Genomic DNA, 25114 nt, shown 5'->3' on the forward strand with positions numbered 1-25114 from the left:
GTGGAGTGGATGGTTCTATAAAAGTCACACTGTCTCTTTGAAAAGTATGACACTAATTTTATGGGATGATCTCTCAAAAGATGACCTGCCAGCGGCTGAACACGGTGCTCCAGGCTCCCGGCCTTGGATTCTTGCCTTGGCAGTGCCGAGGAGAGAGCCTCTTACTTAGGGCTGTGAGTGAAGCGGCTCAGTTTTGTGGGCCTGTGGTTCTAGGTCCTTATCCTGAGTCTTGGCCAGTCTAGGTTGCGGTTTCTTCCAACATTTAGGAGCAAAGCTGATGTGAGGAGGGTGGAGGAGGGAGCTGGCTCTCTCACCGCTGAGACGTCACAGGGTCTCCAAGGCCCTGATTGCTCGGCTTTCTTAGGAGAAGTGTTCCAAGGGTCAAAAAGATAATGTCCACGACGGTGCTTTGTACTTTTCACTCTGGAAAATTCCAAACCTACTTGCGCCTTTGAAGCCTTTTTAGGTATGATCAAGCCCCGCACTGTGATGTTTTAACTGGTTTAATGGCATTCTATGCCATGAGAACTTTAACCTACTGTCATTAGCCTTGCTTTACAGGTAAGGAGCTGGAGGCACAGGACAGTCAAGCACTTTGCCCAAGGCTACAGAATACTTTTTAAACAATTATGTATTCATTTAGTTTGACAGTTTTGAGACAGCGTACCATGTAGTCCATTTGGGCTTCTATTGCTAAGGAGCTAAGGCTGGTCTTGAACTCCTGATCTTCTTGCCTCTCTGCTTTTCAAGTTCTAGGATTACAGGCAGAGGCCACTACATCTGTCCTTCCATCTTATTTGTAAAGAACACATGGTAATTTTAGGTGCATGTGGGGCACAGTGACATTGCAGCACGTGTGTATAACAATCAGATCTGCACGGCCAGCTGGTCTGTATGATGGACATGCCACTTCTTTGTGTTGAGAACACTCAAAACCTTCTGCTTGGCTGCTTTCAAATGCTAAGTTGATTGTTATCAACTCGGCTGTCCCAGAACCCTCAAGCAGTAGTTCCGGGATTCAGAGCCAGGCTTCTGGTTCCAGTTGTCTCCATCACTGAAGCAGCCTCCTCCTCACCTACCATTCCTGCCTCCCGGATCCTCTAAGACACAGCAGGCCCGGTTGTTTCACCCAGTCTCCAGTCTCCTGAGTCTCCGAGGCCTGACCTGAACAGATGTGAGACCTAAGATGGGAGTTTTGCCTGTGTGTATGCTGTGTGTATGCACTTATGTGCCTGGTGCCCCTGCAGGCCGTAAAAGCTGTCAGTTCCCAGGAACTGGAGTTATAGCGAGTCGTGATCCAACATGTGAATATTGTGAATCGAACCTTTGTCCTCTGGAAGAACAGTCAGTTCTCTTTATCTCTCCAGCCCCTGGTGGTAGTTATCTTTATGTTTGGTTAACATTTTTAGTTAAAGGAATATTTGCTTTTGAATGTTTTCCAAAAGATCCTAACAGGTGTGCATAGAGGATTTTTTTTTTTTAAAGATTTATTTATTTATTATACGTAAGTACACTGTAGCTGTCTTCAGACCCTCCAGAAGAGGGCGCCAGATCTCGTTTCAGATGGTTGTGAGCCACCATGTGGTTGCTGGGATTTGAACTCTGGACCTTTGGAAGAGCAGTCGGGTGCTCTTACCCACTGAGCCATCTCACCAGCCCCGAGGATTTTTTTTTTTAATGGGCCTCAGTTTTCTCATCTGTAAATGGGGAGTGAAATGTAGCACTGTCACAGAATCCTGGTGAGAATCGAGGATGATGAAGTGCTGAGCCTGGCACGGGGAGTGCAGCCTGGTGCGACTATGTCAGCATTGTCAGAGGAACAGAACACTGGGCTTTGAGAGTTCAAGTAGTGTGTCTGTGACGGCTGATCTTGGTGGTCAATTCAACACAGGTGGGAAGAGGGACCCTGTGGCCATTGTCTGTGAGGCCCTTTCTGGATTGCTAATTGATGTGGGAGGACCCTCTCTGCCCGCTGTGAGTGGTGCCACCTGGGGAAGGTGGACCTGGGGTGTTTTAAGAAAGCAGGCTAAGAGCTGGCCCTGTGGTTAAGGGCCCTAGCTGGTCTCTGCTTGCGTTTCTTCTGCCTTGAGCTCCTCCCTGAAGATGGATTGAGATCTGTGAGCTTGAAAAGCAAATGAGGACCCTTGTCCCTAGACTTGTGCCAAGGTCAAGTCACGGTTGTCTCATGCCAGCAGCCTGTAATTCCCGGTGGGGTGTGTGCACCCACTGCTGCGCAAGGGCAGCTGCTTGCAGTGTATGGGTGCAGGTGGCGGCCATGCTGGAGCACCTGAGAGCCAGCTGAGATCCTGGAGCTGGCTATCAGCAAGGACGAGGAACTTAAGAAGCTGCTGGGCAAAGTGAGGCTTGCACAGGGCGGTGTCCTGCCCAACATCCAGCTGCTGCTGCTCCCCCCAAAGACAGAGCTACCCTAAGGCGAAGGGCAAGTGAGAATGCTTGAAAGGGACTTGACAGTGTCATGTGGAAGGTGCTTGGGGCTTTGCCTTTGCTGCAGGCCTCTATGGGGCCTGCCATCTTCTCCATTCTTTGTGTTCCTAGTCTGTAGAATGAGCTCACTAGCACTTTAATGTTGCTGTTGGGGATTCGAGGATGCGAGCTAACATGAAATCTCACTGAATGTGACAGGACAGACCAACTCATAGCCAGCAAGCGTCTGCATCTATATGCCTAACAAAGGATTCGCCTGTCTTTGTGGGGAGCAAATTCCTTCTGTCTCCTTGGCTGTCACAGGAAGAGTGCAAGGCTTTGTGGCATCCACTGTAAGCCCTGGATCTCCTCTCCTCGATTTGGCAGCTGTCACGTATTGCTGGCACAGCAGAGCCAAGTATAAGGCACAGCTTGCCTTGATTTACATTTTCGGGTGTTGGTGCTATTTATAAACAATTAAGAAAAGATGCGGAAGCCTGTTTATGGCGAGCTGGCAACGTCAGCCAAACTCAGAGAAATCTGTTAGTGCAGCCTGCTCGTGTGTAAGCACAAAGCACTTAAATAAACACGCACGCTCGCTCGCATTTAAAGTTTCCGCTTTAAAAAGTGACATTCTGGTATTGGCCAGATGGTTTACAGAGCCTTGTCCTAAAAGGGCAGCAGTGTGTCTGTCCGATACCAGGAACCTGAGCTGTCATAAAACAGTAACTGTGATGTCTCCCCAACGTTTCGGGCCATTTATGGGGAGTACAAGATGGAGGGGAAAAGGTGTCACCTTACAAAGACTTCAGGAAGTGATCTTCCAATGTCCTTCTATCTATTAAAGGAATATTATTTTTATTTTAGATTCTGTGTGTGTGTGTGTGTGTGTGTGTGTGTGCATGAGAGTGCAGGGGCTTGTGAAGGTCAGAGGCATCAGATTCCCCTTTGGAGCTAGAGTTCCAGGCAGTCAGGATGCACTGGATATAGGTGCTAGGAACTGAATTCAGACCCTCTGCAAGGCAGTTCCTGCAGCTAACCGCAGAGCTCTCTCTCCAGCCCCACTTCCCTTGTTAACATCCATTATCCAGGACAGGCAGGGACTTTCTTCCCTACTGTGTATTTCTCTGTAGCCTTGATCCCCGATTCTGTATTTTGGTTGGTCTGTCTTCACTAGAAAAGGAGATTTCTCACTATATAGCCACCGCCTGGCACAGAGAATACTTAATAACCATTTGTTGAATGATTTCCTGAATAGACGGGAAGGGGCTTGTCCTTTCTTCTGTCCCTTTTGACAGGTGCTGTCATGTGATCAGGGACTCTAGTAAGTTGAGGCCCCAGGTCACTCTGGGTAGATGACTCTCCTCAGGTGCTTAGCTGCGATGTGTGGCCCTAGAGTAGAAATCTGGAGATATCACCCTCAGAGAGGAAGCTGTGGGTCACAGGAGACATGGCGTATGGGTGCGAGTCACAGCGCACAGTCAAGTCACAGCCTAGTGTCACCTGGGTACAGTTGCTGCAGGTCACCTGGGTACAGTTCTGTTTTTTGTTTTTGTTTTTGTTTTTTGGTTTTTTTGTTTACCACTGAGCCATGTCCTCAGCCCCTGAAGCTGCTCAGCCTCTTGGCTTCCCCCACACTTCCCTGATTGTGCATTGAGTGGTGGGCCATAGATGCAGAATGGAAACCTGCCGGCTAGAAGTGGCCATACGTTTTGGGTCTCAAGAAAACAGTTATTTTTGCAGTCCTCCAAGTCCACTTTTTATGTACATCTTATCAAGAAATAAAACATAGAAAGAATTTTACAGAAAAGGATAATTAATCAGTACAGAGCATTAGAGTGTGTGTTTATTCATGGTCTGGAACCGAGGTACAGTAGGCTCCCGTCTAAAGTGCAACTTGAATCCATTAGTTACCATGGTGTGGGCAACAGTTACTGGTGGCCTTAGACAGACAGATGCAGCCCTTGCTCTGTCTCAAGACAGGGCATAATCATTTTAAATTTGCATGAGGGAGAAGCAGATGGCGTGGTGAGGGACTGGTCAGATGTCAGGTCATTGATAGCTTTTTCCTTCCACGCATCACCCTGGGAGTTGGGACCAAGAGCTTGCCGAGACCTGATTATCATCTATCCTAGCCAGCTGGGTTCTCTTCATGCCTGGCTCAGAAAGATTGCTCTTTTTTTTTTTTTTTTTACAGATAGTGAAGTGCATTGTTGATTATCTTGGAATCATGAAAATTTTACTTATTCTACCCCAAACTTTAGAAGTAGAACTGTCCAAAGATGGTCCTCTGTGTTCTTTTTAAAAACCTAGGTTTTCTTTTATTTTCTTTTTTTAAGTATATAAAGCAGTTGAGATCTTCTTTATGATTGAGTAGTTTGTAAGTCTAAAAAGTGTATGTGTGTGTGTGTGTGTGTGTGTGTGTGTAAGCCAGAAGGAACATCAGATGCCCTGGAGCTACAGTTACAGGCAGTTATGAGCCACCTGGTCTTGGATGCTGGGAACCAAACTTGGGCCCCTCTGCAAGAGCAGAAGGTGCTCTTAACCCCTGAGCCATGTGTCCATCCCCAGCCAAGTAGTTTCTGACAGAACGAGAGGTTGTTTGAGAAGGTGGTTTCCCTTGCAGCATCTCCAGGATGCTGGGACAAGAGAGGCCAGAGAAAGATGGTACTGGCAGAATTCTGAGCTCTGTGGACCTTAGTGTCTCTGTTTAATGTTGAGAGTTCAGAATTTGCGTCTTTAAAGGTGGAACCTCTTTTCACCAAAGTGCTTGGGGCCAGAGTACCTCAGAATGTAGTGGCTTTGTTTTGGGTTTTGAAGTGTGTGGATGTCACTGGTCAAACATTCCTAATCCAGAACTCCACAGTGGAGCTGCACAAAGTTAGAAAGTTTAGGATCCGGGAACATTTCAGGCTTCAGAGTTCCAGCCTTCATTTTTTTTTTCAGCTGTGTCTAGGGAAATGACAGAACTTGGAGGAACGTTCTTGCTCATCCATTCTAGCCATCCAGGGTCTCGTGGAAAGGGCACGTTTGGCATGCTGCCTACCTGGGGTGAATCGGCTCTCACAGCCCCCCCCCCCCCCCCCCCCCGCTTGAGTCTTTCCTGGCTGACATTATCTCCTCGGTCCTTTCCCACTCCTTCCCGCACACCCATGTGGCATCAGGGTGCGTGACTCCAGAAGGAGCTTTCTACAGTTCTGGGACTGGGGTGATGCAGGGAGGCATTGCCTGTGCTTGTACAAATGAGAGCTGAAAATAATGTCTCCAGCACTGACCTAGCCAGAGTATTCTGGTGGAAAGTACAGACACACGACACCCCCCAGTTTGAATCAACAGGAATTTGGAGAAGTTGGGGTGCAGGAGGCCTCTTAGCTTTGTCAAGTTTTACTTTGCACCCCGTTGGGCACACTCTGCATGCATCCTTCCTAGTCAGTCAGTACCTTGTGAGCAGCACTCTTCCTCAGCAGTGGGCCTCAAACTGCATTCCTCTCAGAAACTATTCTTGGAATAAAGAGAATACTTTCACTATCAAGGGGGAGGGCACTGCTAAGGTCTGGGATGGACTCCCAGCTATGGAGCCTGACTGCAGCAAGGCTTCACCCAGGCAAAGCGGTTGACCTATGATAGCAGAGCTGGGAGCCGAGACTCCTCAGGGGCACTGCTGGTGGTTTTGGCTTTTGAGCCAATCTACCGGGCAGAGTCTTTTTCTCTGCCCAGGCCTCATGCTTCTCCTGGCTGCGGTGCTCTGCGCCCCTGCCGTCCACTCCTGTGCTTCAGTGGATCCTGGCATTAGCTGGGACGGAGACCACAGCTCCTGGCTTTCCTGGGTTTTTAGATGTTCTTAGGGGTTGGGCTCTGGGCCCTGTTGGCTGAAGGTCTTGTTTCAGAAGGCATCTGTGTGAGGCATGCGTACTTGTATGAGGTGCACACTTAGTGCCGGTTAGGCTGGCGTGGATAGGGTCAAGTCAAGGGGCCAGTGGCAGTTGGTGACAGCTGTCTTCCTCATGTGGAGACTGCCTCTGCACTGCAGCCCTTACCACTCCCCCCGCAGCCTGGTCCCTTTCCCTCCCATCTGCACATTCCGTCTTTCTTTGGTGTCCTTGGCCATTTTGACATTCAGTTTCGGGCCCTGAGAAAAAATGGACATTTTAGACAGGAGAAGACCATAAACGATTTTCTGTGGTGGGCTGGACGGGTGCATTCTGGACACGTGGCTGAGTTATTGCCTGCTTCTCTCAGATCGCAGGTTTTCAGGGTTTAGTGATAATTGGAATCACTAAGAATGTTATTCTTGCAGGATTTCTTCAGTGCCACTTTAGTAGACACAGCTAAGCTCCCAGACGAATAGATGTGTGGGGCTGTGGCTGTTGTCTGGTCGAAGGGAGGTGTGTGAGTGTGAAGATCATTCCAACCACGGAGGATGAAAACATATCTGGGTTTTTTTTTTTTTGCCATGTTCATTATTAATCATGGAGGTAATGATGAGCTCTGGAACCTGGGTCTCCCAAGCCTATGCCTGCGCCATTTGTTTACCTTTGAGATTCCAGCCTCTCCTATGGCCACTACCAATCAATCAGCTGGCGTCTTAGGTAGGTTGAAACCTGTTGAACTTCTCCTTTTTTTTTATATATATATATATACTTTTTATTAGGTATTTTCCTCATTTACATTTCCAATGCTATCCCAAAAGTCCCCCATATCCTCCCACCCTTGTTGAACTTCTTGTCTCACCCTCCCCACTACTCACTCCTTCCTGGTACTCAGGATGCTAGGCCCAGTTACCTGCTCCTTAGCCTACCTTCTGCTCTCTGCTCTTAGATCCTGTGGGGTTCCAGACAGATAAGCAGAAGCTGTCACACTCTTCTCTGGGGGTTTAGAAGGAGCAGAGACTCATGAGTTCTCAGGCCATTGATAAAGATGAGGTCTTGGGCTCCGGGATGAAGGCCTTTGTGATATCTGCCCATCTTGGAGAAAGACAATTTCTGGTCCCATCCTGTTACCAACAGGAACATTCCAGGTTGCCATAGTGCATTTTCTATGATGGATTGTTGATAGATGAAGGTCACTCCCCACTCAGACAAGTAGGCAGCACAGGGGAGCCTGTGTTTAGTATAGCCTTCATGGATTGACCCTCAGAGATCTGCAGGTCCAGGGAAGGCACATATCTGCACTGTGGAAATCATGTGTGGGCAAGAGTGGGAGCATCCAGGTGTAAAACTTGACTCATGCCTCCTCTGTCAGGGAGGGCCACATCTTCTCAGCATGCTCCACCCTCCATCCCAGCATCAGGTACTCTGAACTGTTTCTTCAAAAGTCTCCATTTATGTGTATTTTATTGACATGAAATTGAGACTATGGGAGGGATAAACTGAGCGGAGAGTGGGGGGACAACGAAGGGGGATATATCCTTAAAACGTGGTGAGAGCGTGTGTGTGTGTGTGTGTGTGTGTGTGTCCGTCCTTATATTGCCAACACTGTCAATCCTGGATCCCTTATGGAGTTTTCTTAGCTCACAGAATTGTGGCTGAAGGTTGGTGACCATGTGACCTTGAATTCCTAGCAAATGGTATCATGAGAACATGGAGGATAACTTGGACGAGACAGGAAGCCAGGGAAAGATCAGGGAGGAGCCAGAAATACCTTCCACTGGGCTCTGCTTCATAAAGGTCCTATCACCTCTTTTCTCAGCCATGCAGAAGACAGAGCTCTCAATACAAGAGCCCCCGGGGCCACCCTTGAACCTTACCCAAGCTAGAGCAGATAAAGGCTTCTTAGCATTTCATATATGTATATGTGTATGTGTGTATGTATGTGTACACACACACACAAACACACATACATATCACATACTTAATGGGGAGAGCCTGAAGGATGGGTTCCCCTCTTTGTTTATTCTGAAATAATTCAAACCTTTGGAAAGGTCTCAAAGGAGTCTGTTTGCCTTTCATTCTGGGTCCCCCAAATGTGGCCCTTTCTCTTTGTGTGCAATTTTTTTAGGTGTGTGAGTGTGAAGCCAGAGTGCAGAGGTGGGAGGAGAAGAAGATGTTTTTAAGAGTGACCTGAGGGGGCAGGTATAGCGGGCTAATTTAGAGCAGTGGTAAGGAGCCAGGGGAGGTGACTGCATCTGGAAGGAGAGAGTAGGGAGATTTGTTTCTGGGTTGGATGATGGTGGCGATAGTAGCCAGGGCTGCCCTGAGCTCCGCTTTGTCACTGTCCACATCCTGCTCTGAGTAATCCAGAGCTATCTCACTTGCAAGCCCTGTTTTCCCTAAAGTTCCTAATGCCTTGGAGGATTTACTTCTGTAATCCTTGAGCGCTGCCTGAGGCTGCGTCATTGCCACCAGCATTCCACAGAGGTTATGAGTTCTCCACAGAAGGCCCTTGGAAATATAAGATGGGATCTGGAGCCGGGGTCTAAACTGAGTCCAACATCTGGGAAGGATTATTGTGTAGATGGGATTGAACTGTGCGTGTGTGTATTTGCATATGTATTTATATTATACACACACACACACACACACACACACACACACACACACACACTCACACTCCGATCCTGAATACTTTATGAAGTTTCCTTACTGTCTTGATAGCTGTTTTCTCACCTATGAAGTGGCGTCCCTCTCAACACAGTTCATTACTGTTAACATAAGAGGCACTCGCTTGGAGGAACAGCTCCCTTGAAAAGCACACGGGAGGCTCTTGTGGGTTCCGAGGAGGCAGCAACAGCGGTGGCTTGGTGAGCACTGACTGCCGTCCCGCCAGGGAGGGGTGAAGCTGCATGTTATCTGTCTTTAAGTTTTCCAACCATTCTTTGGGGCAGAGAGGAACCCTTGATAAACTTCTTTTGTGTAATAGATTATACTGATAATGAAAGTGGCAGTGGCCAGGAGTTGTTGAGGGCTTTATCTGTGTCAAAGACTGTGCCAAGCGCTCCACATAGGGCATAGAACATTCATAGTCAAACCTCTAGCCACTCTGGCTTTACAGAGCACACTCAAGGCTACCAAACTGCTGTCAGCAGAACTTCCAGGACCCTGAGTCTCATGTCCCCGAGGAACCTGGCTCTTGCCCATCCTGTGAGTGTGGCAGCTCCAGTCCCTGAAGCGCAGCCTGTGTGATACGCCTTGCCACTAATTTGCTTCCATTAACACCCTGGCATATGTTACTCAGCTTGAGGTGCCCACCGCCTTGCCTCCTGTTCCTACACGCTCAGGGGGAAAGAAAACCATCTGCCAGGGGATCCAGGAGGAGAGACAGACGCCAGCCTTGCAGCCTCCACTCCCTGGAGAGCCTTGGCCCTTCCTCCTTGGAGTTTTAAGGCTGTCTCAGGCCTGCTGTTGGGAGCCCTGAGGCTATTTCTTCTAGCCGACAGAAGAGACTTAATGACACAGTCCCTGGCCTCAGTGTCTGTAGATGACCGGATGAGAGGAGCCCGGGATACAGAAGCCCAGCTGCGGGCTCTGTGGACAGCTGGATTGCAGGGGCCAGTGAGGAGAAGGCTCTGCGATTTACAAGGGATGGACTTCCTGTAAAGGCCTGGTGCAGGCTCTTTGAGAAAGCTGCTGTTCTCACTGCCGGCCAGACTTCCCAGTGCCCCCAGGGCTGTATTGCTTTCCGAGTCTGTGCTACCTTCCCAGTGTTTCCAAGGTGTCAGAACAGTGTGCTTTGCCCTGGCTTTCAGGACTTCCTTTTGGAGTTTTATTTATTTCTCTGAGCACAGAGCAGACACAGGGAAGCTTGGAGGTTGTATAGGCTCTTTTGTTAGTTTACAAATAACCCAGTGGTTCTGGGGCTGGTGGGATTTTTCCATTGGGTGGGTGTGGAATGGAAACGGAGGTGGCCCCTCTCTGATGGCCCCTTCTCTCCTGCGGCAGCTCTAGCCTTCTTAGGGGCCACGCTGCCCATGCCTTTGCCTTGGCTTTCCTACAGTGGAAGTGTGACTCAGCCTGCACAGAGTCTAGAAGGCAGCTGGTATCTTCCCAACAAGATCGGATGTTAGGTTCCTCATAGAAAGTGGATGCCGGGGCAAATTGTGCCCATCTGCCATGTCCCTACAGGGATGCAGAGTATGAACTGTCCTTTATGAACATGCCTCAGACTATTATGGAATAGTGCAAGGAGGCGCAAAGAAGTGTGGACTCATCAGAGATGTGAGGGAAATCCATGTGTCATGCATGCTACCTCGTATGTGGAGGTCAGCACAACTTGCAGGAGTTAGTTCTCTCCCTCTGTGTTTGGGTCCTGGGGATGGGACCTAGGTCATTCAGCTTGGTGACAGATGTCTTTACTCACGGAGCCATTTCAACAATCCCCATAGTTACAGTTTTAAGAACCTAATTGGGACAGGCTTTTTATTTAATAAAGTAGTGAAGAGTCACAGGATCAGGTTGGGGGCCAGCTAGCTGTCTGGATGTCCCCCTTGGAGATGGCTGAGTGTCTGTGGAAGTTGCCAGCCAGGGTTCCTCCTGCGTGGAGCCTGCTGTCTCTTTCCATAGTCAAGTGGCGCCGGCAGTAGTGTGGGTTTAGCACAGGGGCTGTGGCACAGGCTGGCAGGACACAGGGGCTGTGGCACAGGCTGGCAGGATGCATGATTGTTCATTTATTTCTCCCTTGTGGCTTTGGCCGTCATTGTTCCTATGTTAGAGGTGGTTCCAGGGCCACTGTGCCCATCTGCCATGTCCCTGCAGGAAGACAGAGTGTGAGTAGTTCTTTATGCCATTGTTGAGCCTTGTGCCGTTGAACATGCTTTTATCCCTGGGCATTAGTGTCTGCATGGTTGCGACGATAGCATGGTGCACTGGACACACCTCCTGGTTGTCCCTGAGACTTGGAAGCCCTGTCGCTGTGAAAGATGCTAGTCATCCGGATTTGAAAGGATCACAAAGGAAGTAATACCCTAACACCTGACCTCTGTAGCCTACACCATGCCCAAGGCTAGGCAGTTACTCCTTCCTCCCTCCGAACGCGCTTCCTGTGGGCAGTGCTTGGTGCACTCCGGAATTCTTCCCTGACCTGGCCAGCTGCATTTCATCAGGATCTGGGGATGAAGACAGAACTGGTTTGGCCTGATGACTCCTGTTCTTTCAATCTGTGTGAGCTGCTGGTTTCTCTAAACTTCACTTTTTCTCACCACCAAGATGAGAAAGTCCACTCACGATTGTTTTATTTGGCTCCTTGCTTTCCTTTGTGTTTGCATGTGTTCTTTCTCACTCCCTCTGCTTAGAAGAACCCCATGTCTTGAGTGGCAAATGGCACGCCGTGAGTGGTGGTGGTGGTGATGTAGGAAGGTAGAGCCTGCCTTCCTCCTGTGGGAAGCCAAGGAAGCTCCCTACCCCTGCTCCTAACTCGTTTATTTGCTGCCAAACAGTAGTCTTTTCTTAAACGTTTATTTATGCAGATCTCATATTACCAGATAAAATAGTGTTTCCTACTCAACCCGTTCACCTTAACCTGTTGTGTTTCTCCAGATCTCTGCTACTGTGGCTCACAGAGCCCCAGTCTCTGACTTTAGAGCTCCTCCCTAGCCCTGGAGTCAGAGGCCCAGACTCTCACATCCTGATTTGGGCTAGCCCTGATTGGCTTTGTGACCAGGTGCCGCTGCTGGCCCTGGGATTTCATCTGCTTTATAGATGGGCGTTCCCTTTATGTAGCTCTTTTGAGAGATTTACCTGGGTTTATGTGTGCATACTTTATTTCTTTTTACTGCTGGGGATTACTCTGAACCGATCACAATGTAATGTATTTACCCCTGGCATTGTTAATGGTCCTTCAGTTTGAGCTTGGGCTTTGGCAGTTTTGTGTGGCTGTCTACAGTAGTGTGTCTTACGTAAATCTGTGGGCGTGGGTTTCTGGGCCCATGGTGGGGGCATCTTTAAACTTTAGGATGCTGTCACACTGTCCTTTAAGGATTAGGGGTGGGATAAGGTCCCACATCCCCTTCCACTGAGCATATGTGTTTCTATTGTTTAAACCTTAGTCAGCTGGTGAATGCCATGGTGGTTTGGTTTGTGCATCTGCATGAGTGACTGCAGAGTCTTCCTATTCATTTAGTGACATTTTATGATTCTTTATGGTCAACTGTCATAGCTCCTTGGCCTGTTCATTGCTGGGTTGTTTGCCTCTGTATGTTCTTGGTGTTGAGGGTGCTGGCAGAAAAACTTTGTCAGACACATCCATTCTATGTACTCCCATTTTAAAAAATAATTTCTTTGAAGAGTTCTGTTTTTTAAACATGTATCGGTACTTTTGGTGTTCGTGGAAATCTGAGGCTAAAATTACGTTTTCTCCTATGTGTTTTCTGCTTCCCTCTTTAGTCTTTGCTAAGTTTATATTTTATGTGCTCAGATGTGAGTTTGTGGAGGCTTTGTTGTGATTGACAGGGCTCATTAGAGGATATCTGGATTCCCTGACATGCTGCGGTCCATACTGCCTATGGCCTCTAGGCAGTCTTCAGGGACTCTGCCTCAGGAGGCTGTCACTGATGCCCTCCCCATCTTGCCCAGACCCACTCGCCGACCGTTGTGTTCTTTCTTTGCTCACATTAGAAAGATGGGGCTCAGGACCCTCTGGCTCGTGACCAAGCCAGGTCAGATGGGACCTGACCTCACTTAGGTGTAGGACTGAGGCTGCCAGGGATGCGTGGCTGGTCTGGGGGATTTGATGTAAAGTTCTTGGTGCATTTAGGTGACCCATAATGTAAACCCTTTATGGTAAGCAACTTGATTCTTAAAATTGTAACTTAGATTTTGGAAATTCAAAGTTTATTCATTGAAGCACAGTTTTCCTGAAATTAATAACTTTTTTTTTTTTTTTTCGAGACAGGGTTTCTCTGTGTAGCCCTGGCTATCCTGGAACTCACTTTGTAGACCAGGCTGACCTGGAACCCAGAAATCCGCCTGCCTCTGCCTCCCAAGTGCTGGGATTATAGGCCTGTGCCACCACTGCCTGGCTAATAACTTTTTTTATTTGCATGGAAACAAATAGTGTAACAATGAATCCAACTATAACACCATTAGCCAGAGATGATACAAGCCGCTCACTCTGTATCTGAAAAGCCAGGGAAACTGGGGAGTTGCCAAGGTACAAGCTGCTATCCCCAGTAAGTATGGAACTGGGAGCCATGCCCCTTGAAGTAGAATAGCTTGGCACCCTCAGCCGTGGTGCCTGCAGGTGACTGCCATCCACTTTCTGTTTCCGTTGGCTTGCTTCTTCATCTGAAGAGTGTGCAGCACTATGGAGATGGCTTTTTTTCCAATGTGATTCACTTACCTGAAGTAACCACAGTAAAAGTGCTCTTGGAGAGCTGGCACCGAGTTGCTGGCTAGATGGCGTTTGCGTTGGTTTTTGTGGTGCTGGCTATTAATCCTAGTGCCTGGAGCATTTGAGACAAGCCTTCTAGCACTGCTCCATACTCTGGCCCACTGGCTGTTTCATAGTTGTCAGGATTCTGGTGTGTGTGTGTGTGTGTGTGTGTGTGTGTGCACTGTTTGCTTACTTCATCATTTGAGTAAGATGGTGGCATTGTATTTATTTTCTTGTCACTGTCCACTCTGCCCTTCGTGGTACCCAGATATTTCCACAATGAGTTTCTAGTTATGTAATGTTCACATTTTCTTACAATGAATGAAGGATACATGTGTTCTTCCCAGGGCTGTGGAGATGCTTCAGTGATTAAAGCACTTGCCCTACAGATGTGAGGTCCTGAGTTAGGATCCCCAGAGCCAATGAAAAGGCCAGGTAGATGAGGCAGCCACCTTTAATTCCAGCCTGGGAAGGTGGAAAACGGGTTCCCGGACTAAATTGCTAGTGAGATTAGCTATATAGGTGAGATCTGGGTTTGATTAACAGGCCCTGGCACAATAAATAACGTGGAGATGGATTAAGGAGGAGACTGGAAATTAGTCTCCATGTGCACATAAACTCACACATGCACACATCCCTACAAGTGTGTGCCCACACATATGTGCCCACATACATGCAAATATCCACCCACATGAAAGTGGGGGAAAAAGGGGCATAGTGCCTCCCTCTGCCTGTAGGTTACTGTTAATAATCGTCTCTTCCCCTCATCTGGCTTTCACCATCCCGGCTCTGCCTTGGTGCTCATTCTGGAATTATCTTTTCAAAGTGGGGAGAAATCAGGACCCCTTTTTCTTTAAACAACAACAACACCCCCAAAAATAAAAAAAACAAACCAAACAAACAAACAAAAAAAAACTTTCCCACATCTGTTCTTGGTGCTATGGGTCCTTGTGTTGTGCATGGCTCTGGAATATGGGAGCAAGGATGTCCAGCACTGGATATTACCCTTCTTTCAATTTTGAATACATTTCTTTTGAACATAGTGCCACACAACTAGTTAATCAACTTGAGTTGAATTAAACTGGACTGATGTAGGTGGGGGCGGGGATACCATGCTTCCCGTGTCATGTCTGAACTCTACTTTCTTCTTCTTTTTTTTTTTTAATATTTTTTATTAGGTATTTTCCTCATTTACATTTCCAATGCTATCCCAAAAGTCCCCCATACCCTCCCCACCCACTCCCCTACCCACCCACTCCCACTTTTTGGCCCTGGCGTTCCCCTGTACTGGGGCATATAAAGTTTGCATGTCCAATGGGCCTCTCTTTCCAGTGATGGCCGACTAGGCCATCTTTTGATACATATGCAGCTAGAGTCAAGAGCTGCGGGGTACTGGTTAGTTCATATTGTTGTTCCACCTATAGGGTTGCAGATCCCTTTAGCTCCTTGGGTACTTTCTCTAGCTCCTCCATTGGGAGCCCTGTGATTCATCCAATAGCTGACTGTGAGCATCCACTTCTGTGTTTGCCAGGCCCCGGCATAGTCTCACAAGAGACAGCTATATCAGGGTCCTTTCAGCAAAATCTTGCTAGTGTATGCAATGGTGTCAGTGTTTGGAGGCTGATTATGGGATGGATCACTGAATATGGCAGTCTTTAGATGGTTCATCCTTTTGTCTCAGCTCCAAACTTCGTCTCTGTAACTCCTTCCATGGGTGTTTTGTTCCCAATTCTAAGAAGGGGCAAAGTGTCCACACTTTGGTCTTCGTTCTTCTTGAGTTTCATGTGTTTCGCAAATTGTATCTTAGATCTTGGGTATTGAACTCTACTTTCTAAGTGACCTATGAGCTTCCTTTCAGCGAGCTCTTCATGTGAACCTGGAACTCCTGTGATGCTGTCGATGACTCGCACTCTGACAGCAAAAATCACATCCAGATCCTGCCTGCCTTAGCGTCCTACAAACCAATGGAAGGGTGTCCTCACTTGGGGCTTCCTTGAATGAGTCTAACCTCAAGGATCATCATAGGTTCTGGAAAGGGTTGGTTCTGGGGTTTCTCACACCCGTCCTCAGGAACTCCTCCTAACCTGCCTCTAACTCAGTTAGCAAGGATGCTCAGAACCATTCCCGTGCTCTTTTTTTTCCTCCCCACCCCCCTTCCCTTTGGCTCCAATCCTGCTCACTCCAGCCCATAGGTTTTTTTATTTGTTTTTCATTAAGGATGATTGTGAGCCACCATGTGGTTGCTGGGACTTGAACTCATGACCTCCAGAAGAGCTTGTCAGCGCTCTTAACCACTGAGCCATCTCACCAGCCCCCCATTCCCATGCTCTTAAAGACTTTCTTCCTGGCCTGGATGAATATTCCCAAGATTCTTGCAGCATCTTCCTGTAGCCCAGCAAATTGCCACTGGTTCTGTTGACACAGGAGCTTGCTAAGAAGAGATTCAGGTTAGGCTCCCACCAGTGTCTGTGCTGAGGACCTTATGTACAGCCTCTGGGTCTTCTCAGCTGCCAGCTGGGCAGCTGACTTATGATTCAGACATCACAGGTTAAATAATCATGTCTACAGTCACCCAGCCTCCCAGATGATGGCTGTCCAGTTATTAAGACCATCAGATGCTGCCCTGCCAAGGGAAACTTAAAGACCAGCAGCCTCAAACCTTGGCTGCTACTTCTGGGAACTCAGTGACCAACCTTTCAGCTGCCTCCTTGGATTATCTGCCGAGGCCAGGGGGAGATGTTTGGAAGAATCCGCTGGAGGAGTCTGAACTGTAACCCTATAAGGGAAAATATGCATGGACACACTCGGGTGGTAGCTGCTTCACTTCCTTACAGCTGGAGTGCTGGGTCCCTTCAGCATTTGCCCAAGAATGAGCTCCAAGCAAACAAGGCCCTGTCAGATGTGGTAGCAGCCCAAGGGGCCCTGGTCTTCTGCCTCACTTTCCTTCAGTTCTAAAGATGTCACAGAAGACGCAATTGCTATTCAGGGACAACATTTTTTTTTTTTAAACTCTGGAATTTTCTTTTTAAGACACATCTCAAGGGTCCTGCCCGTTAAGGAAACCAGAAATTCCCTAGTGAATTAATTGGTTTACCACCCAGAGCAGGTGCCTGTTGACCTTGTGCTAGATATTCCTGCTGAGATGTTCACTGTGGTTCCTGATTGCAGATCGGCTCCTGCCTGGTGGGAGAGACAGACTTCCTCTTGGTACACTGTCAAGTAGAATGGAATGAGAGTATTCGGGGGAATTTTTTGTGGGGAGGTTATTAGCAATTCCTGCAACCTTGGCCCCAGTCTGTGTTCAGTGTCTGGCATTTCATCCAGCGTGGGGTGCTGGATGCCAGGGCTGACAAAGGAGGGGCTCCCTGTACAAAGATTTCTTCCTCAGCCTGCTGCCACAGGCTAGGCACCTACTGTTCATAGTCCCATTTCTGTCACTTGTTTTGGAGATGATAAGATCACGAGGGACCAATGAGAAAAGAGCATGGAAAAATGTTCATGTGTTAGGAGGCCACCAGTTAATGCGTGTGCAGTCCTCGGACCAAGGTCCAGCAGGGAGAGTGAACTGCGGCCTTGAGCCACGCTTTTAATCCTGTAAGGGAAATATCCTCAATTGAAGAATTAGTTGTCCAGATCAGATTGGCCCTTGGCCGTGTCTATAGGGCTTTTCCTTAATTGCTAATTGGGGCGGGGGGTGGGGAGACAACCCACTGTGGGAGGTGCCATTCCTAGGCCGGTGAACCTTAAGAAAGGTAGCTGGGTAAGCCAAAGAGAGCGAGCAGGTAAGCAGGGTTCCTCCTCAGTCTTCCGGTCTTGCCTTGGCTTCTCTTGGTGATGGACTGGGAGGCAGAAGATGAAATAAACCCTTTCTTTCCTCCCTGAGTTGCTTTGGTCATGGTGTTTATCACAACCGCAGAAATCAAGCAGGAGCAGAGCTCAGCTGGAAGCTTAGCCTGGCAGGATTAGAATGTGGTGCTTGGCTGGCCCCTCTGTGCTGTGGTGATGGGGCCCTTTGAATGCTGTCTCAGAAGAGTTGATGCTTCCTATATGGAGAGCAGACTGCAGTGTCAAATATGAGAGGAGAGTTGGAAGGGTTCCTCCCCAGCCTGCCTGCTGTGACTCCTGGTTAGGCTTTGATTTCTGTCAGTGGCTGTGATGGTTTGTATATCCTTGGACCAGGGAGTGGCACCATCTGAAGGTGTGGCCTTGTTGGAATAGGTGTGACCTGGTTGGAGTAGGTGTGTCACTGTGGGTGTGTGTATAAGATCCTCACCCTAGTTGCCTGGAAGTCAGTCTTCCACTAGCAGCCTTTGGATGAAGACAGAACTCTCGGCTCCTTCTGCGCCATGCCTGCCTGGATACTGCCATGCTCCCACCTTGATGATAATGGACTGAACCTCTGAACCTGTAAGCCAGCCCCAATTAAATGTTGTTTTTTATAAGACTTACCTTGGTCATGGTGTCGTTCACAGCAGTAAAACCCTAACTAATACAGTGGCTTTGCCCAGGACCTCTGTTACCACATCTAGAAGGTGAGGCAGTGCCTGCCTCAGGACGGAAGCAGGGTGGCCCCAGCAAGCAGGGCCATTCCCATTCCCCCATCTTTCCAGAGCCATTGTTCTGAGAGGGCCCTTCTCAGGGTTTGTTCTGGAGTCACCTCAATTTCTTTCCCTTCCCACTGCCCATGCACAGGTGGCTTCTCTAGGTCACAGTGGGACTCTTGCTTCATCTGTGCCCTCTGACTGTTCCAGCCCAGTCTCCCTTCATCGTGAGAGCTGACTGTAGTCCCTATAAAGTACTGTGTTCCCTATGCCCTGGTGTCTTATAGATAACGCAGGCACACCGAGTACTTTCTGTGAGCTAAGCAAGCCAGCTGCCCTCACAGGGACGTGGTTGGGTGGGCACAGTTTGCCTTTTCTGTAAGAGCTGTCAGTTAATGTCCTATGTCATTCCTGTGGTGATATTCCAGTGCTTTCTGTGTGGGTTGTGCTTTAGGTCTCCTGAGGCAAAGAACAAACCTGTCCTCACCAGCTGATGAGGCTTTGCCACTGGGCCATGTCACTGATGCAGAGCTAGCAGTCAAATGGCATTTGTTAAACTTAGGAAACCACAGTCAATACTACATATTAACGCGTATTAGATAGTTTATGAAAAAATATCTTCATTTAACAAAACAAGGCAAGTAGAAAGAGACATTGCTGGCTACTTTCACTGGCATGTTTGACGTCAGGAAGACAACTGTGTTCGTGTCTACATTCAGTCTTATCTATGTAAAGACCAAGTGCCCTCACTTGGATAAGTAGCTAGGAAGGAGGGGGTTTTAATGGCCTCTATAGAAAAATGATGACCACTTTCTTTGCACTGTAAGCAGCACTGCTGTTTCTGGTGCTGTCTGGCTCTGGCACACGGAGATGATGTCAGGTCCTTTGGCATTTCAGGGGGTCTGTTGTTCACACTTGCTGTATAGTACCTGAACTATACGGATCATTCACTGTGGCTAGGTGACATTTGTTGTACCCAAAAGTGATGTTTCTGAAAGGCACTCTTGACCTTGTTAGAAAGCATAGTGTTGGGGACTGTTGGGCTCACACTGACTGACTCAGACTCTAGAATACTCAATGAAACCTCAAAAAGATCATTAACCTCCCCCCCCCCCGAAAAAAACCTTTGAGCTCTTTCCTTAGAAGTGATGAATGTAGTTAGCTTTGGGGTGTAGCTCTATGCCATGTCCAGCACACAGGATGCTCTGGCTTGTGGCTGAGAAAAAAAGACAGCATGAATAAATAGTTGTAGCTGTACTTGTTCATTCAAGTCAGGTGACACAGATGGCTCCAGGCTCTGTGGCTCCTTCCCCGGACTAGCATGCTGCTCTCTGCAGAAGGGCTTCCAGAGCTCCAGCAGAGGAAAGGGCCAGTCTTAAGGGTTGAGACTTGATAAGGGCAATGGTTTTGCTACCTGAGTAATGTCAGGGTTGTATCAAGGGCACTCTTGAGGAAGAGTGGCTCTCAGATGTGGAGAACACCATGCCTTTAATAAAGCAAGGTGCCAGTGCTTGAGGCTAGTGTCAGGGTTTGAAGTTTGGTGCCAGTGCTTGAGGCTAGGTGCCAGCCAGTACTTGAAGCTTTGTGCCAGTGCTTGAGGCTAGGTACCAGTACTTAGCACTTGGTGCCAGTGCTTGAGGCTAGGTGCTACTACTTGAAGCTTTGTGCCAGTGCTTGAGGCTAGGTACCAGTACTTGAAGCTTGGTGCCAGTGCTTGAGCCTGGGTGCCAAGGCTTGGTGTGTTCATGCATTGCAGTTTTGCTCTTGTGTTTATTTGCTCCATCATCAAAGCAGCGGGAAGATAGGGTCTCACTGTTGTGAAACTACTGTGGACCTGCCAACACTGCAAAGGGTTTAGACTGCCCTGCAGCTCACACCATCAGTTAGAGTTGTTGATACAACCCTGCATTCCAGACTCGTGCAAACTGTCAGTGTCTGTCATCATTTGAGCAGGAAAGACATGAGGGAGGTCACCACCTGAACTGGAATCTTGGCTGTCCTGACACCCCGTATCCTTACTGGGGTGTGTATAGTATCCCTGTCATCCTGGTGATGGGTGCAGCTCAGAAGAGCAGGTTGGGATGAGCTTTGGAATCTGTGTGCTGGTGGTTATTTGAAAACTGATGTTTTAATCTCTTTGTGGACACTGAGATTCAGCGTCACCCACTGACATGGAATGCTATCTACTTTGAGGCCACTCCATCTGTTGGCTTTGGCTCTAACTCTTCTCCAGTTGAGCTTTGCTGCCTCGAAGTAAGGATAAAGGAGCCATACATGTGTTAGGAAGATCATGAGTGTGCAGAGGGCCTGGCTTAGCATTCTGACTTCTTGTGTTAAAATGTACACTATGTCATCGTGTGATCAGACTGAACGTGAGCCACTGAAGTGAAGCTCACAGTCCTGTTATGTCATCTGCAAACCCTCAGCCTGACTGACGATCGGTCTTCTTCTTCCTCTCTCCTTTCTTTCCAGCAATGGAAGAGTTAATAGTTGAACTCCGCCTCTTTCTGGAGCTCCTGGACCACGAGTACCTCACATCAACTGTCAGAGAGAAAAAGGCTGTGCTCACCAACATCCTGCTGCGCCTGCAGTCATCCAAGGGTGAGTCCCACAAGTCCTTGGTCCAGGTTCCCAGGCTTCCAAATTCTCATTACCCCACCTGTTTCTAAACTTGACTTGTTCTCTTCCCATGCGTCCTCTGACACTATCCCGTCCATGAATTCTTTCTTCAGTCCTCTCCCTCCTTGCTGTCTGGTCTGGTCTCAGGTAGACCTTTCACAGTTAAACAGAGAACCATGATGCCCCCTCCCATCCCCACCCCATTTGCAGGATTGTTGTAAAGGATCAGAGAGGATAAATATTTGCGCCATTCTCCAGAGGGCTCGGGAAAGGCTACTCCTGGTCTCCTCCTCACCCAGATCTGTGGTTTTCCTAATTCCCTACAGGCTTTGAAGTGAAGGACCATGCTCAGAAGGCAGAGGCCAACAACCTGCCGGCACCACCCCAGATGCCTCTGCCGGAGATCCCTCAGCCATGGCTGGTGAGTTGACATCCACCCTCTACCCCTCACTGCTAATTGGAGGTCTGGGCTACTCACGTGCCTGTCAGACCTGTGATGGAAGGCAGGGGTGAGAGGCTTCTCTCTGCCTGACGTGGTCCCTGGAGTGTGTTCCTAGGGTCCCGAAGCTGCTGATAACAGAAGGAGCTCGAGTTTCTCTGTAGAGTCCTAGAAATGCAGGTTCTTGGAAATCTGTTAGGACAGGTGACGGGGAGTCCGCGGTCAGAATCTTGTCCAAGGAGTCTGAGGACTCTACCCGCTTGTGACCTCTGACATTCATTGCTGTGTTCAAGGGTGGATTTTTTTTTTTCTCTCAAGAGAGAAAGAATGTGCACATTATAGAAATGTACATTTCAGTTGAGTTGATGTATTTCATGTGGGCTCAGGGGTCTCTTTTTGCTGTCTTTTTCAAACTGGAGATGCCCCGAATGCCATTGCTGCCCCCCTTCAGCTCTTCCTGTATCTTCATAGCCTGCAGCTTGCTCTACCAGGAGAACTGGCTTTCACTCAGATGAGGGTAAAACCATCCCTCGGTTACTCTTTCCTCATTTGCTTTGTCAGGTTGGGGTCTGAACTGGAAGAGACAGGGTTATGCCTCATCTGTCTCCGCAGTCCTGTCTGTTCCTCGTGCTGTGGCCCCCTCGTCCATGGTGCCTCTTGCAGAGCACTGCACCGTTCTCGGACTTTACTTTGTTCTGTTGGGACAGACATTGAAAAGGCTCAGTCTGCGATTGCGCAGAGGGAGATGTTAGCAGCAATAACGAGTACTAATAATAAAGCCATAATTATAACAGTGTGTTGTAGTAAAAGGGATTTCAAGCTTAGTGCTTATTTATAGAACTTTCCACATAATGCTTTTGATTGACTAGAGACAACGAAGACTGTAGAATGTGATAGCCATAGATGGGGGGCGGGCAGGGGGGGACAGCTGTTATTTTATGTAATCCTCATGGTGTGGCTTTTAAAAACCGTTGAACACTTTATAGCAGAGGTTCTCAGCCTGTGGGTCAAGATTCCTGGGGAGTGTCAAATGACACCCTTTCACGGGGGTCATCTAAGACCATCAGAAAATACAGCTATATTACAATTCATGGCAGTACCAGATTACAGTTATTTGTTTGTTTGTTTGTTTCTTTTTTTTTTTTTTTTTTTTTTTTTTGAGACAGGGTTTCTTTGTATAGCCCTGGCTGTCCTGGAACTCACTTTGTAGACCAGGCTGACCTCGAACTCAGAAATCTGCTTGCCTCTGCCTCCCAAGTGCTGGGATTAAAGGTGTGCACCACCACTGCCCGGCCAGATTAGTTATGAAGCAGCAAAATAATTATATGGTTGGGGGTCACCACAACACGAGGAAGTGTATTTAAGGGTCGCAGTGTTAGAAGGTTGAGGACCTTCTGACACGCTCTATAGCATGCGAGGAGTGTGCCTGCCAATGTTTGGAAGAAGGTTCTGAGGATAAGTGATTTACTGAGGGTTATTGATAAACATGGAAAGCAGGAATCGTTTTCTGGCATAGCTTACCTACAGCTGGTTCCCAGTCAGGCTTGGGCTTGTCCTATGACCTGGCTCCAGCACTACATGGGCTATGAGGAGCATGGGCCATGGGGAGGCAGAGACCTGCTTGTAGGAGTCAGTTTTCTCCTTCTATGTGGGATCTCCTTCGGGTCATCAGCCTTGAGGGCGTGGTCTTCATTTGTGTAGCCATCTTGCCAAGGCCATAAGCTTATTTATTTATTTATTATTTATTTCCAAGACAGGATTTCTCTGTGTAGCCCTGGCTTTCCTGAAACTTACTCTGTAGCCTAGGCTGCTCTCGAACTCAGAAATCCACCTGCCTCTGCCTCCCAAGTGCTGGGATTAAAGGTGTGTGCCACCACTCCCCAGCCATAAATTTATTTTTAATCATTGGTTTCTTTTCTTTTCTGGTTGTAGAAACTGTTTTTATTTATTATTATTATTATTATTATTATTATTATTATTATTATATCACTTGCTTTTTTTAGCTACATGAAATCATATTCAGGGGGAGGAATGGATACCTAGAAGCAGGGGGTGGGGGTGGAGGTTGTAGGGATCATGTGGCTGCAGCCTCCAGCTGGTCTTTCCTGGAGTGCACATCCTGTAGGGCCACCTGGAGGGACAGAGGTGCCCTTTTGGATCCCAGTTTCAGAATAAGAGTCCTCACTTTGTCCCATTGCATTTCTGTGGACTTTCCTTCCTATCTAGTTCACCCAGTGACAAGTCGGTCAATACTTAGAGAAGAGCCTGCTGGCTATGAGCATATAACATTGTGTGGCCACCAGTCTGGTCATTTTGCAGAGGGACTGGAGGATAACTGGCAACATACGACAGTTCAGCAATTGGCCAAGCTACTCTACTACATTTTTATGAGGGCTTTTTGAAGGTAGTGGGGAGATAGGTCACTCTGTATGTAGTCTAAGTTGACTTGGAATTAATTGTGTATGCCAGGCTGGACTGGAATTTGTAATCCTCCTGCCTCTACCCCCCCAGTTCTGGGATCACAGATGTACTCTATCATGCCTGTCTTTCTCAAGGTTTTTAGTGAAGACTGAGTTTGTCAAGTGAGCTGGTGAGTCTGTAAATTCGGGTCACTTTGCCCTTGGCCTGGCTTTTGGCCATTGATTTTGAAGGCTGACTTTATGGCGAGTTTGCTTCTTGTAAGGATGGACTGGGAAGGAGACCACACTGGGCAGAGGGACCCCCAAATGAAGGCACAAACCCAAGAGTGAGCCAGATATATCCAGAACCACGTGAGTGGTAGATCCAAATCCTAGAATTTGGGTGGGTCATGCCCAGAGGAGGGGGCAGTGCTGGGCAGGCTGATGGGTGGGAACTGTGAGCCTGTCATAAAAACAAAACAAAACATGGCATCAGTCCTAGTTTGCTTTCGGTTGTGGTGATAAACACAGCGACTGATTTAGTGGGGGAAGGGTTTCTCTGGCTTATGTGTCCTGCTCACTGATGGGAAAAAAAGAACAAAAATCACAGCACAGCATCTGTGACTTATACCAGCTACAGTTATTTTCCATGTTTGCAAACTGATTCTGTGCTCTGGTTTTTGTCTTTTTGTGGCTTATAGCATCGAATACCGCCTTCTTTCTGTTGCTATAAATACTTGTTGCTGTGATAAAAATGACCATGTTGCTTTTTGGGAAGAATTTGGAAGGCTTTGGAATTTTCTGCTGGAAAGCCATTGGATGCTCAGAGCTTTCCGGGATCATTCCTGCCAGGGCTTAGACGGTGGGAGAATTAGGATAGTGGAGGTTCTAGCTGTGTTTCAGAGACAAGCAATTACTTGATCAGGAATTGGTTCAGGGGCCAGTGGAGTGATATTTTGACGAAGAATCTGTGTGTGTTGATCATGCTGGGGCTGAAGACGGAGCAGGAAGGCAGTCTCTACTCTCCCCAGTGATGGGCTGGAATCTGGAGTTGAGCCAATTGGAAACCCTTTCTTCTCTAGATTATTATTTTATCAGGATATTTTAACCACAGCAACAGAAGTGAAACTCATTACTGCTTAAGATCATTTAGATAAGTATTATCTGTTTATTCCTTTTGGTTGTTCCAATGCACCAGCTTTCTGAAGTATAACTTGTCATTTTTCAAGTAAATTAAAATTAAAGCATTTGAAGATGGCTTTATGTGTCCTTCCTTCCTTCCTTCCTTCCTTCCTTCCTTCCTTCCTTCCTTCCTTCCTTCCTTCCTTCCTTCCTTTTCAGACAGGCTCACAATATAGACCAGGCTGGCCTTAAGCTCACAGAAATCC

The 25114-nt window shown here is 47.9% G+C and overlaps 1 protein-coding gene across 3 annotated transcripts in view; it reads left to right on the forward strand.

The window, feature by feature from the left end:
* The window catches only part of Afap1 (actin filament associated protein 1), a 111718-nt gene that overhangs the window by 22337 nt on the left and 64267 nt on the right, over window positions 1–25114 (forward strand). Inside the window, exons 1-3 of one of the 3 annotated variants that reach the window (XM_029477636.2) lie at window positions 7468–7713; window positions 20742–20870; window positions 21215–21309. In XM_029477636.2, the coding sequence (XP_029333496.1) occupies window positions 7650–7713; window positions 20742–20870; window positions 21215–21309 (288 nt within the window). In that variant the 5' untranslated portion in view covers window positions 7468–7649. Of the gene's footprint in view, window positions 1–7467; window positions 7714–20741; window positions 20871–21214; window positions 21310–25114 lie in introns of those variants that run through there. The other 2 variants (XM_021163596.3, XM_085836640.1) reach the window with 2 other exon arrangements.

This window comes from Mus caroli, unplaced genomic scaffold (assembly GCF_978045245.1).
Source record: "Mus caroli unplaced genomic scaffold, Mus_caroli_1 scaffold_4, whole genome shotgun sequence".
NCBI classification, from domain to species: domain Eukaryota; kingdom Metazoa; phylum Chordata; class Mammalia; order Rodentia; family Muridae; genus Mus; species Mus caroli.